The sequence below is a fragment of the Vespa velutina genome, chromosome 1, assembly GCF_912470025.1.
Source record: "Vespa velutina chromosome 1, iVesVel2.1, whole genome shotgun sequence".
In the NCBI taxonomy this organism is placed as follows: domain Eukaryota; kingdom Metazoa; phylum Arthropoda; class Insecta; order Hymenoptera; family Vespidae; genus Vespa; species Vespa velutina.
The window spans coordinates 17,702,147-17,717,146 of NC_062188.1; the positions used below are offsets into that span (position 1 = coordinate 17,702,147).

General features: G+C 32.8%; 1 protein-coding gene across 1 annotated transcript in view; it reads right to left on the bottom strand.

Annotated features, from left to right (window-relative positions):
* The window catches only part of LOC124957321 (circadian locomoter output cycles protein kaput-like), a 6,967-nt gene extending 2,421 nt beyond the window's left edge, over positions 1-4,546 (bottom strand). Inside the window, exons 1-9 of the mRNA XM_047514268.1 lie at positions 3,693-4,546; positions 1,842-1,886; positions 1,534-1,682; positions 1,251-1,342; positions 928-1,132; positions 760-855; positions 539-614; positions 204-442; positions 1-142 (exon numbers count right to left, since the gene is read on the bottom strand). The exon at positions 1-142 is cut by the window's left edge and continues 109 nt beyond it. Of these exons, the coding sequence (XP_047370224.1) occupies positions 1-142; positions 204-442; positions 539-614; positions 760-855; positions 928-1,132; positions 1,251-1,342; positions 1,534-1,682; positions 1,842-1,886; positions 3,693-3,733 (1,085 nt within the window). The 5' untranslated portion in view covers positions 3,734-4,546. The remainder of the gene's footprint in view (positions 143-203; positions 443-538; positions 615-759; positions 856-927; positions 1,133-1,250; positions 1,343-1,533; positions 1,683-1,841; positions 1,887-3,692) is intronic.
* Between the last annotated feature and the right edge of the window lie 10,454 nt (positions 4,547-15,000).

Sequence of the window (15,000 nt, forward strand, 5' to 3'; positions counted from 1 at the left end):
ACGTGATGAGTACAAACAATGAATTCTGGCTTCGAATTCCATTGGTTATACGTTATGAAAAATCTAGTTTGTAACCATATCCATTGTTGGCCTTTAGTTAGGAATCTATAGTGACAAGAGGTACCCTCGCCCTTCTGCATCACTGAAAATATCTTTCATGGCGAGGTTGACTATAAAATAGGAGATTTCATTTTATAACTTACAAGATTCGTGGCAAGTAACGACTTTATCCAAATCATCAACGTGATAATAATCGTAGCCGGATGTACCTAAAACTTCGAAAGGTAGATATCCGATAATCGGTGGAGCTCTGTGATCTAGAAACAAAAACTTCCATTCAAGACTGTGCCGAGAAGTGAATTCTGATTTGGTACTGTCCATGACCGACATTTCTCGTATCAACTGCGGTGTCTGTAATCGGCCTGTTCCAACAAAAACCATTCTGCAAATAATATAATATATGCGATATATACATATATATATATATGTATATATGTATATATCGCAGAAATTAAATAAAAAATGTATAATTAATTACTTGGTATCTGATCCACACATGTTGTTAAACCTTGTATTAGGAAGTAAATTATCCACGTTGGTATCCACGTCGGAACCTTCATTAAATATTTTATAATAATTATTTTTGAAATTCTTCCTTGTGTTATGTTAATGAGTATAAAAATTAAAAAAGAAAAAAAAAAGAAAGAAGAGGAAAAGGAATAAGGAAAAAACAAGAAAACAAAAAATAATTGTACTCACGAAAATATCCAATAAATTGAACGAGCTCGTATATTGGATCCTCTTGAAAATCAAATCCACCTCTTTTGATATGACATGTAAACGATACTTGATCCTCTATATACATAAAAATGATCGGCCATTTCTAATTAATCGTCAATTAGATTTTATTATTGTTTCAAAAGATACCTTTCTTAACGGTACGTCGATCTCTGATACTATCAGGATTAAGGAGAACGTTATAAAGATGAGATTGATCCTCTTGATAAGCTATATCGTATATAGTGGTATTTTCTAATTCACTTGGTAAATAACCGAGAAGAGAAGTGACGCTTTCGGAAACGTAATAAATACGTCCGTTAGATGAGAATATCATTATGAATCCGTCTAATGCCTATCATGTAAATTATAATAATAAATTAATTTTATATAAAACAAATTTTATATATATATATATATATATATATATATATATATATAATAACAAGAAGAATCGATCATTTATTATTTACTTCTAATATAAGATGAGTAAATTCTTCATTGGATAAAAATGATGGCTTCCAATCCTCTTGAATTTCATGTACTCTAGACCTTACAGCTACCTCTGTAATAGATATGATATAATATATATACGTATATATATATATATATATATATATATTATATATATAATCATATTTTGAAAAAATAAAAATTTATCCTTATAAATGAATCATTTTCATTTATTACAAAAGAAAAAAAGCAAAAAAAAAAGAAAGAAAAAACAAGACAAGAATTGTATTTCATTAAACGCACCATTGTGATTCTTCAAAAATAGGATAGTGGACTTCAATACCGTAGACTTATCCATTTTTCGTGTATTCGAGCTCACCATGCTTCCGAGCTCGCTCACCAACATGTTGAATTGATCTCGGCGTTTTTTCTCGCTGAGATTACGTGACTTTCTAAAAAAAAAAGAAAAAAAATAAAAAAAAAAAGAGAATAAGAAGAAGAAACGAAAAAAAAGGAAGAAAAGAAAATAAGAAAGGAAGAAAAATGAAAGAATAAAATGAAACGAAATTTATTTTCCATTTTATGATTATCTTTCATACGTAAAAGCTTACCGTTTTGTATCATCCTTGTCATCGATATCATCGTCCATGGTATCACTGATCAATGCAAAAACATATTAATTTAAACATTATAATAATTTCTATTGATCATTAATTCTTCTAATTCTAAATGAACATTGTCTTCTAAACCTAATGAACACTTTCGATGCATTCGAAATTGTATCGAACTTAATGTTAACAAGTTTTATTTTTACTCTTACATGTTGGAAGGGTTATCGACCGTATATCAACGTATACAAGAAAGACAACATCATCGTTGTGGTATACTATTACGTCATACGTAACATAAATGCGTCTCGTTAAAAGAAAAAGAGAGAGAGAGAAAGAGAGAAAGAGAGAGAGGACGGTCAATTAAATTAAATAATCTTTCAACAAGTACGTATATCATTCGGTTCTTCGTTCAAAAGGTAATAATAAATAAATATATATATATATATATATATATCGATTAGAATGTTTTATGTATAAGAAAACATATGGAAACATATTTGCAGTTTCGTAAGATCCTAGATTTATTTATTTTTTTTTTTTTATAGTTATTGCTATAACTATAAAAGTAAATATATAAAAGCAATTCTATTTCGTAACGATTTAATTCGTAGTTTCGTAAGATCGAAATTGTTCAATGGTAAACGATAGAAACGTATTATTATTATTATTATAATTATTATTATTACTATTATTATTATTATTATTATTTACAATGTACATTTATTATTGACGTATCGATAACGTAAGTTATTTCATAAGCATTGGAAGTGTTGGGAACTTATGGAGAAACAGAATGGAAGAGATATATACATATATAATCGTTAAATACAATCGAGAACGTTAATTAGAATTGAATATTGATGTAATCTCGTAAACAAAAATGAATAATAAACAATGTTTTATCGTTAACGTAATATGGAGTAATTATGAAAGATCAATGATCACGATTAAAGAATGATGCTCGACATTACGATACTGGTCGTTCGATGTTCAATTAACAGACTATTATTGTTTATCGACGATCGCGTTATATTGAATTAATACGAAAACAAACTAGTATACGCGATATCGTAAATGTAAAAAAAAAAAAAAAAAAAAAAAGAAAGAAAAAAAGAAAAAAAAAGACGTCGGAAATGTGAAAACAAGAAATGGGACATGACTTTTATTACTTCTTTATTTTTCTATTTTTTTTGTTTGTTTGTATGTTTTTCCTTCGCGAATAGTGATATACAAGAAAAGAAAAGAAAAGAAAAGAAAAGATGAGGAAAGAAAAAGAAAAAAAATAAATAAAAGGAATAAAAAGATAAAGGAAATAAAAGAAAAATAGAAAATTACAAAAGAATGCGGTAAGCATGTACGTGTACGTGCATATATATGTGTGTGTGTGTGTGTGTGTGTGTGTGTGTGTGTGTATGTATGTGTGTATGCACGTTTATATCCCATAGTGCTCCAAGATTCCACACGTTCGATAGGATCGAGCAAAAGCGATGGTGGTAATGTTGATGGTGGTGGTGATTGTGGTGATGGTAGGGCAGACACGCAAGCAGGTAAGTGAATATAGACGGTCAGCGTCAGACACAGCGTCCGGTGACGGTCCGCGTAAACTATTTGCACTGTATTCCCGTCTCAATAAGAAAACGTATAGAATGGAATGGTAGTACAGAAAGAAAGAAAAAGATAGATAGATAGATAGATAGATAGATAGAGAGAGAGAGAGAGAGAGAGAGAGAGAGAGAGAGAGAGAGATAGAGAGAGAGAGATAGAGAGAGAGATAGAGAGATAGAGAGATAGAGAGAGAGAGAGGATGATTCAATATGAAAATCCTTTTCTTAAAAACTTGATCACACTCACTCGGATTGTCTTGATGAACGTTCCCGCGTATAACTCGCCATGCAAAAGGGGGTAGAGTAGGGATGAGGCGGCGGCGGTGGCGGTGGCGGCGGCGGCGGCCGCGGCGGCGGTGGTGAGCACGGTGGAGGGGTGATGTCGATGAAGAAAGAAAAATTGTTGCAACAAGTTTACGCACTTTGAACAATTCTCCGGTATGTCTTTCGTTGAGTCAAACGTATATAAAATGATGATGATGATGATAATGATGATGATGTTGATGATGTTGATTAGTCCTGAGATTATATACGTTTTCTAACGCAGAAAATTATGCTTTCTCTTCGTATTGGAGGATATACTGAGAGCCTTTTACTCTTAGATTTCTTCGTTCGATCTTCGAAATCCAACTTCTTCTCCTCCTTCTCCTCCTACTAATAGTTCCCGTTGTCCCAGCTATCGTCGTCTTCGTCGTCGTCGTCTTGATTGTCGTTATTATCGTTGTCGTTGGTTTTGTTCTCGTTACTTTCGTTGTCGTTGTCGTCGCCGTCGCCGTCACCGTCGCCGCCGCCGTTGCCGTCGTCGTCGTCGTCGTCGTCGTCGTCGTCGTCGTCGTCGTTGTCCTTCCTTTCTTTCTTGGTTCGTTCTCTTCTTCGAGGTGGCGGCTCCTCCACCGGCAGCACCGCCACATTTTTCGACGCGCGAACGCGCACTTACCTCCTTTTCACCCTTCCTCGGTTATATAGTGACGAGTATACTCTCTTTCTCTATACTTTCCACCATCTACTTCTTTCTCCGTCTTCTCTCTTTCTTCTTTCCTTTATTTCTTTGCTTTTCTTTCCTTTTTTTTCTGTCTCGTTCTCTCTTTCTCTCTCTCTCTTTCTCTCTCGTTCTCTCTCGTTCTCTCTCGTTCTCTCTCTCTCTCTCTCTCTCTCTCCCTCGTTCTCTCTCTCTCTGTCTCTCTCTTTCGTTCTCTCTTTCCCCCTCTCTCTCTCTCTCTTTCTCTGTCTCTTTTTTCTCTTGATTCCTACCTTCGATAGACAGACCACTACTCAACTATCAGTTTCACCAAATGCACTCTCTCCTCCTCACCTTATGGATCGTGTTACGCCACTGCGAGAAACGATCGCAGCGCTCAGGCTCAACACCCCGAGGCGTCGTACGGCGTCACTCGTGATGACGTCGCGACGCTTTCATCCGACTTTCGAAATAAGGTCGAATAAGGCCGAGTTTCCTTTTTTCCTTCATTTTTTTCTTTTTATCTTGTGTGTTTTCTAATTCGTACTATCAATCGTTTTATCTTTCGTTCGAATGGCAACAATTTTTTAAGATTTGCAAATTCTCGATTTTTCTTTCTTTTTCTTTTCTTTTTTTTTTTGTTCTTTTCTTTTTCAGAAAAAATACAGATCAAATCTTAAATTTGAATTACTTATATCGTCTTACCTCTTTTCCTTTCTGTTCTTTTTTGTTTGTTTTTTCTTCTTTCACAATGACAAAGATCGAGCCCTAATAGAAACGAAAGTAAAAGAAGAAATGACAAAAAGAAATGCAATCGTCCAATCGTGGTTGAGAACACATCAGCAAAAACGTATTGCACTATTTCGTGGAATCTGCAAGTGCGCAGACGCTGCACATAAAACCGCTTCGTCGATGGCTCATATTTCTAGCGCACGAGCGCACTTGGAAACTGACCAACCAATGACGTTAGACTTTTCCAAGTCCCTCGATGCAGTTCGATGCGACGACTGCTGTTGCTAAAGCGCATGATCGATCAAACAATAAGATTACCTTTCTCGTACGTTATTACGTCGTTTAAGGCCAATTTTTAAAATTGATCTACTCATCTCGATCTGAGAGGATTAGATCATTTATTGCAAAGTTTATATGTATGTAAGTGCACATATGTATGTATGTATGTCTGTCTGTCTGTCCGTCCGTCTGTCTATTTGTCCCATGTATATGTGTATGTGTGTGTCTATGAGTCACACATAACGATCAGCCAATCGAATGCATTCGACAATGCAGTTGGATGCATTCACGGCATAACGCGAACTATAATCAATGATGCACATTGCACATGAGATAAGTTATCTTATTTCTCGACTCAATTCAATGTATTTTTTCCACTTCTTTTTAATCCGCATTTTTTGTCATTTTTTTTTTTTCTTTTCTTTTATTTCTTTTTTATTGATACGATACATATTGCATCTTCAATCGCGTGTATATTAGATAAATCTGGGTATATATTTTTTAATCGATATGGGATATGGAAATGGGAGAAAAAGAATATAGACTATGTTTCAGTAAATTTTACATAATGTTTATTATTTATAGTGTACTCAGAAATGTCGGGCCTCAACCAGTGGGCCTTCTTTTTTTGACATATTTGATCAGTAAACATCACAATGTTAATTTTCCCCTAGTCCATACACAGTATCTCCTCTCTTTCTCTCTCTCTCTCTCTCTCTCTCTATTTCGTTCTTACTCTTCCTCTATTCCTACTCTTTCTATTAAAAGTGACGAATAAGCTACTCGTAAATCGTCCTAACGAATACGACGAAACGATTAACAGGAATATCGTCGTTTCGGTGTTTTCAAAAAAAAGAAAAGAAAAAAGAAGAAAAAGTGAAGAAACTTATGGAGTTTCTTTTTCACGAACGATTTTCCTGTTTCTTTTTTTTTTTCTTTTTTTCGTGAGAAAATTCACTGACTTGATCAGGAAATCGTCGTTTAGAAGAAAAAGAGGGAAAGAAAAAAAGGGATTCAAAAATTGGATGATAGGTGCCGATCGAGTAGCCTGTACGTTTCAAAAAATAGAAAGATTTCGTCAACCGGCTTCGCGACGCTTTTGGTTCTTTCTTTCTTTCTTTCTTTCTTCCTTCGTTCCTTCCTTTCTTTCTCTCTTTCTTTCTTTCTTTCTTTATTCCATTTTTTATTCCTCACCCACGTTTCTTCAACATGCCAGCATATTCGTACAATGTAAATGAAAAAAAAGAAAATATATATATATATATATATATATATATATATACACATATATATGTATATATACGAATAACAAGATGTTTACAAAGAAAACGAAAAGAAATAAAATCTATATCGTTTTCAGCTTAGCCGCAAATATTATAACACCGACTTTCCTTATAATTTTTGAAAGTCGCGCCCCCCACTCAATGAACCTCTCCTTCTTCTCTATTTCATTTTATTTTATTTTATTTTATTTTATTTTATTTTATTTTATTTTATTTTACTTTACTTTACTTTACTTTATTTTACTTTATTTTATTTTACTTTATTTTATTTTACTTTATTTTATTTTATTTTATTTTATTTTATTTTATTTTATTTTATTTTATTTCTATCATTTTCCTCTCCCGCAACATATCGAACGCAACACGGATCGTATAGGTAATTCCTTATGACGTGTTATTATCTATTACAAAAGATTTCGTCGAATGAACGCGGCGACGCACGTTGCGCACCCTTCCTTTCCCCTTTTTTTATTTTTCTCTCACCCTTTCCTCATATTTTCCCTTATTCCTTTCTTTCTTTCTTTCTTTCTTTCTTTCCTTCTTTCTTTCCTCCCTTTTTTTTATTCCTTTCTTCTTCCTTTTCTTTTTCATCTCTGTTATACATAACTCGAACTTACTTTGCCACCTTGTAATGGTGGTACTGTTGTTGTTATTGTTGTTATTGTTGTTGTTGGTTATGATGGTGATGGTATTGGTAGTGATAATGGTGATAGAGGGAAGGAGGATGGGATAAGAAGTTCGATGGACAATTAGAAAAATGAAGGGACGTAAGCGACGTAAGGAGAGAAAGGAGTGGATCAGGGGAGAGGTTTTCTTATGTGACAATCCTGTTCGCACTTTTCATTTATTATTTATCGCAACAATCAAAACCATTTCTTTTTTTTTTTTTTTTCTTTTTTTTTTTTTCCTTTTTGTCTTTATCCTCGATTAAATCGAAATTTTATCGATCCGATCGAATTCATACGATCCTATTATATCACGTTTTTATCTCGCGATAATTAGAAAGAGGCGCGAGGCCACATCTAAGTTCTCGTTTATATAGGAATAATCGGAGTAAAAGGGATTTTCTCGATAATCGAAAAACTTGGTAAAAATATCGTTGCGACCTCGCGCCGCTTCGTAATGGTCAACGCCATTTTCTTTGTCTTCGATGTCATCATCGTCATACACCGCTTAGTTTTTTAAAATTTTTAGTCACAAGTAGTCGCGAAATACATAAGTACTTTCCATTGGCTCTACAATACACAAGTTAAGATATTTGTGAAAAGGTGGAGAGATCCTCCTTTCACGATACCATTTTCTTCGCTGTTTGTCATTATGTTAGATGTTTTCGTCGGTTTTTTCTTTTTTTTTACTTTTATCTCCTTTTTTAATTTTTTCACCTTCATTATTTGTTCGTTCGTTTGTTTATTTACTTTTTTTTTTTTTTTACTCCTTTTTTATTTTATATCTTTTTTTTCTTATTTCCTTTTCTTTTCTCTCTTTTTTTTTCTTTTTTTTTTTTTCTTTTGTCGTTTTTTTTTTTTTTTATTTTTCTTTTTCTTTGTTCGTTTGACGTATCGATGCGACTGACTGTCTTCTCCTTCTCGATATCTTTCGTTTGTATAATGTTGCAGAGACGTGTAATGAGTAGAGTATAACGTCAGTATGAATTTTTCCATGTAGGTGTACACATATCATATATATGTACGTATACGTACATATCATATATATCGTTATCTACATTATATTCCTAACTTCGAAAAATAACATTACAATATTATCATAGTGTGTGCATTATTTAACGTGTCAATGTATAAGTATATTATGTATATGTCTTTTATGTGTACATATATGTTAGATGTATTTATTTTTTTTTTTTTTTTTTTTTTTTTTTTTTTTTTTTTTTTTTTTTTTGACGGGTTTAGGCCGTGGGTGTTCTCGGTTGTCATGGGGGGGGGGGGGGGGAGGATTTTTTTATTCTTAATTTATAATCCTCGTTCCATTCATACCTCCAATCGTCGCGAGTATCGATACGTTTCCTATATATCTCGAAAAATTTTCATTAACGCCCCCTTTTAATTTAATATCGTTACTTTTTTAATCCCGGCGCAATAATACCTATAGATTATGTCTTGTTTTATTTCTTTCTTCCTTACTTTTCGTTTCGTTTGGTTTTCTTTTCTCTCCTTTTCTTTTCCTTTTCTTCTTCTTCTTTCTTGTCTCTTTTTTTTTTTTTTTCTTTCTTTCTCCCTTTCTATCTTTCTTTCTTTTTTTACCACATCGAACGAGCCTGAGCACAACGCTGAGAGATATCGCCCGGCGCTAGAAATCTAGAGTACTGTTCTGGTGTACGCAATGTTTTTATATTATAATCGTAAGTCTGTGGGGGGTGCGTGTGTGGGCTTAGTTAGTCTTATAAAAAATTATATATCCGCGATCGTTCAATATAAAATCTCTTTTTCAACAATATCGAGATGGCGATTAGCTACGAGGCTTACGCGTTAGACAAGGACAAAAATCACATCGGCAGGAATTCGTTTTACTTTCGTACTATATCTTCTTTTTTTTTCATTCTTTCTTTTTAATTATTATTATTATTATTATTATTATTATTATTATTATTATTATTATTATTAATATTATTATTATTATTAATATTATTATTATTATTATTATTATTATTATTATTATTATTATTATTATTATTATTATAATTATTATTATTATAATTCTTCTTCTTCTCCTCCACTTATTCCTCCTCATGAAAGATACAATATCGATCAGGATCTTTCTTTCTCGTTCTATCGACAAAAAAGATCGAGATCCTAATTCTCGAAGTAGAAGTAGTAGAAGAAGAAGAAGAAGAAGAAGAAGAAGAAAAACGAGATGTTACGAGAGTCTAACGATCGTTCGCCATTAACTATTGCCATAACGACGTTAGTGTGATCTTCGTTATTAGCGAGGAAAACGAACGAGCCATATCTCAGGCATGCGTGGCCGCGAACTCGTCCATATTCATTTTTTTTCTTTCTTTTTTTCCGTCTTTCTTTCCCCTCTCTCACTCACTCTTCCTTTCTCTTACTCTTTCTATGCTTTTATTTATTTATTTATTTCTTATTTTTCTTTTTCTCTTTAATAGTTATATCAATGTTCTTCGATGTGCATTGTAAAGTATATTTTAAAGATGTTCTCTGTGTGTTCAGTTCGAATATGTAAAACCACTTTGAGCGCTACAACTTCTCTCTCTCTCTCTCTCTCTCTCTCTTTCTCTACTTCTCTATCTATCGTTCATCTCTTTTTTTCCTAACTCTCTTCATTCACATTCTCTCACTCTCTCACTCTCTCACTCTCTCACACTCTCTCTCTCTCTCTCTCTCTCTCTCTCTCTCTCTCCCTCTCCTTTTTCCCGTTTAATTCGAATAACAACCACTTTTCTTTTTTATTTTCCTTCTCTTTTCTTCCTTTTTTATTTTTCGTTTAATTTTAATTTGTTTCACTAAATATATCACAAACTGCCGGCGGTTAACGTAAGCGACCCGCGAATTTTACGACTAACGCGCCCATATATTATTAATAATAATTGGTAGCGCGTCGTTGTTGTGTCGAGCAACGCAAACACGCATCAGACGCATCATGTAGACGCCCTTTTTTATGGGGGCACATTCGTCGTCAAATTCGTGTGCCACCGCCAGGAAAAATATAACGTTAAGGGATTACATAGTTAATAATTACATCATTGTCGGAAGACGCGACGATCCGAAGGAGCCCGAGGACACGCGAGCTTTATGTATATTTATTTTATTTTATTTTACTTTATTTTATTTTTTTTCTCTATTTATTCATTTATTTATTTATTTATTTATTTATTTATTTATGTATTTATTTATTTCGTTGCTTCTCTAATTTTTCTTCTTCTTCTTCTTCTTCTTCTTCTTCTTCTTCTTCTCCTTTAATCCTTCCTCTCGCAAGTTAGTTTTAATTAGTTAGTTTATTTTCTTTTCTCGAGCATCGGAATCCCTCGGGATTCTTCGGCCTTGTCCCCCCACCACAAACTTTATACGGTTAGTTTTAAGTGTCGAAATAGTAATTTTGTTCTTTCTTTTTCTTTCCTTTCTTTTCTTTCTTTTTTTCTTTCTTTCTTTCTGTCTTCTTTCCTATCCTTTTACTATCCATATATTTATGTTGCCACAAAAGATTCTCTCTCTCTCTCTCTCTTTTTTCCTTATTCATTCTTAAGGTATAAATATCTTTATAAATTCATAACCTTATGTATTACGTGATTTCTCTCTCTTTCTCTCTCTCTCTCTCTCTCTCTCTCTCTCTCTACTTTCTCTTCGTTCCTCTTTTTTATCGATCTTTTTCTTATCTTTCCCTTTCTTTCTTTTTTTTTCGTGACCTTTCAAACGTAACATTTGACTTTCTGTTTATGTATATATGTATATTTTTACATACATATATATATATATATACATATACATATACATATATATATATATACACATATATATCTACGTACATACATACATATTAGATACACATACACACACACACACGTGCTCGCTTTTATTTTCTTATCTCTTTTCCTTCTATCTTATTACTCTTTTTTTTGAAAACTTGTAGTCTAGGGTAAGGTGGTGGTGGTGATGGTAGTGGTGGTGGTTGTGGTGGTGGTGGTAGTGTTGGTGATGATGTTCGTGTTATCGTGTCGGAAGAGCACAAGGAATGGAAGGGCGGCATAGATTAAAGAAGACATTCAAGCCGTTTCCGGATGATAGTAGGCGGGCTTTGCGGAGCTAAAGGCACCGATGCTACCAAGAAATGAAATATATTTATCTTTACATTTGTGAAACGTGCAAATGTATATACCCGTCTCCAAAAACGTCAGAAATGACGTCGTACCTTGAAAGAAGAAAAAAAGGACCTTCGTATCAAATGACTCCATGAAAAAAACGAAAACACCTGACAACAACGTTCGTTTAAAATTTATGATGTAGTTGGAATTGTCTTTTTTCTGTTCTTTTTTTTTTCTTTTTTTTTTTTTTTTTTTCTTTTCTTTTCATCATTGAGAAAAAATTAAATATACCTATGTACGGTATATATTTTTAATAATTATTGTTATTGGAATTTTTGTTTTCTACGCCATCAAGAGAAAATATTAAATCTCCATTTATCAAATATCCAAATTATTCCAATTGGAATTAATTCTTAGAAAGAAATTAAATATTTCCAAATTTCATTATTACGTTGTGAATAAAATTTCGAAGGATTTAAATTGCAATTGAAACAAGGGGAAGAAGAAGAAGAAGACGACGAAGAAGAAGAAGAAGAAGAAGAAGAAGAAAAGGAAGGAAAAAGAAAGAAAAAAAAATAATTAAAAAGAAAAAGAGAAAAAAAAACCCACCAGTCAAGCATTGTCAAACGTTAACGTTCGATTATCGATACGACACGGGAATTCGTGAAGTAATAATAGAAGATGAAGAAGAATGATTAATAACGTTAGCGATATAGCGAAGATAGATCGAATCTGCACAAAAGCGAGCCTTTATCTAACGCGTATTAACCCTTTCTCTAATCGCAAAATCAGCGAGGTACCGAGGACCGCAAAATACGGCAAGGGAAGTCTCACGAAGCGAAGGTTATACTTTTTAAAGCGTCTTCAAAATAGCGAGTTCGTAGTTTTTTTTCAATCATGAGTACAATTAATTCTCCATTGATTTTTCTTTTTTCATTTTTTGTTTTCTTTTTCTTTTGTTTGTCTTTTTTATTTCCTTCTTTCCCGTGAATACTTCGCAAACACTTTCCTCCAACCCATTGAGAAATTAGTATTACGACGAACAACACGGCCAAGATCGTATATCGAAAAAGTAATAATCTATTCTCTATTCCATTTTTACTTTTGTTTCTTTGTTTTTGTTGTTGTTGTTGTTTTTGTTGTTGTTATTGTTGTAATTGTAGTACTAGTAATAGTAATAGTATTAGTAATAGTAATAGTAATAGTAATAGTAATAGTAATAGTAGTAGTAGTAGTAATAGTACTAGTTCTTGTTGTTGTTGTTGTTGTTGTTGTTGTTGTTGTTGTTGTTGTTGTAGTTGTTGTTGTTGTTGTTGTTGCTGTTGTTGTTGTTACAATTTCTTTCTATCTATTTTCCTTACGAAGATCTATCTCTGAGCAAAATAGGATGCGTGAGGGGTTTTTTAAACCTCCATTTTTATTACGAGAGGAGACTCGAAAGAAGAATCATTTTCTTTTTTCCAATAGCCTATCTCGTCTAAGAACAATCGTACGATATAATGTTTTGCGTATAAGATTACATATAGACATACTAAGAAGCTTTATCTCTTTTTTACTTTCTCTTTCTCTCTCTCTCTCTCTCTCTCTCTCTCTCTCTTTCTCTCTCTCTCTCTCTCTGTATGTGTGTGTTTCACTTTTCAAGATATATAGAATAAGAATAGAGGAGATACGAAATAGGGAATAAAGGAAATGCGTATAGATGAGCCTGTGAAAAAAAAATGGGGAGGAACGAGGGTGGGACAGATTAAAGGGTGGAAAAAAGAGAGAATCAAAAGGAGAAGCACAAGAAGGAAGATGAAAAAAGAAATGATTGGCGGAACCGGAAGCAGCGTGTAGCTTTGACTCTTCGAGGCTCTCTCTCTCTCTCTTTCTCTCTCTCTCTCTCTCTCTCTCTCTCTCTCTCTGTCTCTCTTTCTCTATCTCTCTATAACTATCTATCTATCTATCTAACTATTTATCTATTTATCTACCTATCTATCTATCTATGTATCTATCTATTTCTCTTTCTCGTTCATTCCTTCTCCTAATAAACGACAGAAAGTCCTCGAGACGTCGATTTTCTAATCGACTAAGATCATTTCTACACACGTAAAGCTAATAAAGAAGGGCTTAAGCCTGAGAAGATACATCGACATGCTTGGGTGATTATTATTATCATTATTATTATTATTATTATTATTATTATTATTATTATTATTATTATTATTATTATTATTATTATTATTATTATTATTATTATTTCTGATCTGTAAAGATTTTCTATTTTCTATTAGCTAAAAATTCATGATTACTAGAACATATCACCTAAAGATTAATAATCTAATTGAAAAATATTATAGTCCTCAGTTAGTATAGTTTCAATAAAGTTAATATGCTCGTCGTGGGTTGGCTTCTTTTCTTTTCTTTTCTTTTTTTCTTTTTCTTTTTCTTTCTATCTTTTTTTTTTTTTTTGGAGGGTAGCGTATAATGGATTGCGTCCAACTTTGAAATTGACCCCACGACTTATGTAGCTTATCTAAACTTTATCTAAAACGATGTTACTTTCTCTTTCTCTCTCTCTCTCACTCTCTCTTTCTCTCTCTCTCTTTCTCTCTCTCTGTCTTTTTCTTTCTTTTTCTTTCTTTTTCTTTTTTCATACACGTCGTTCGTGAAATCTCGGGAACAATTATGCGAGTACGGGTTATCACTTGTGTTTATTTTCATCGATTACACACGAATCCCGAACGTAGAATCGGAAAATATACGATCTCTCTCTCTCTCTCTCTCTCTCTCTCATTCTAACCCCCTCTACCCCTTTCCACTCCTCGTCTCGTATTCGAGGAAAAATTTGCTTGTCATTCTATTTACGTACATTATTAATGACAACTCTGGATAGAATAAAAGGAACTATGTCTCGAAATAAATCCTCACAGATTCGAGATATTACGATGATTATTTATATAGTAAAGTACATTTTAACGTTTCTCCAAGAATTTTCTAACGAACGAGATTCGTGTCCGACGAAAAGAAAAACTATATATATATATATATATATATATATATATATATATATATATATATATATATATATACGACGTTTTTCACCCTATAGAAGAAAAAAGAAGAAATCGAATAAAGAAAAAGAAAGAAGGTAAAAAAATAACGAAAAGAGAAAAGGAATTGCAAAAAAAAAAAAAAGAAAGAAAGAAAAACAGAACAGTCATTTTTCTATCTTCGTTCACGCGTATAATTATCTCGTTTTTTTTACTTCCTCTCTCTCTCTCTCTCTCTTTTCCTAACTCTATCTTCCTCTTAACAATCGCAATTTCAATTTCCTTTCTATCATATTTCTTCTTTTCTCGCATTCGAGCGGTACGATGTATTATCGGATAAAAGTCGATCGAACTATAGTGCGACCAAGGGGGACTTGTCGTCATGTTTGCTTTTTTTTCTTTTTCTTTTTTTTTTTTTCTACTTTTACTTCTTCCTTCTTTTCTTTCTCTTCTTCTACTTTTTTTCATTTTCTTCTTCCTTTATTACCTCAAATAAC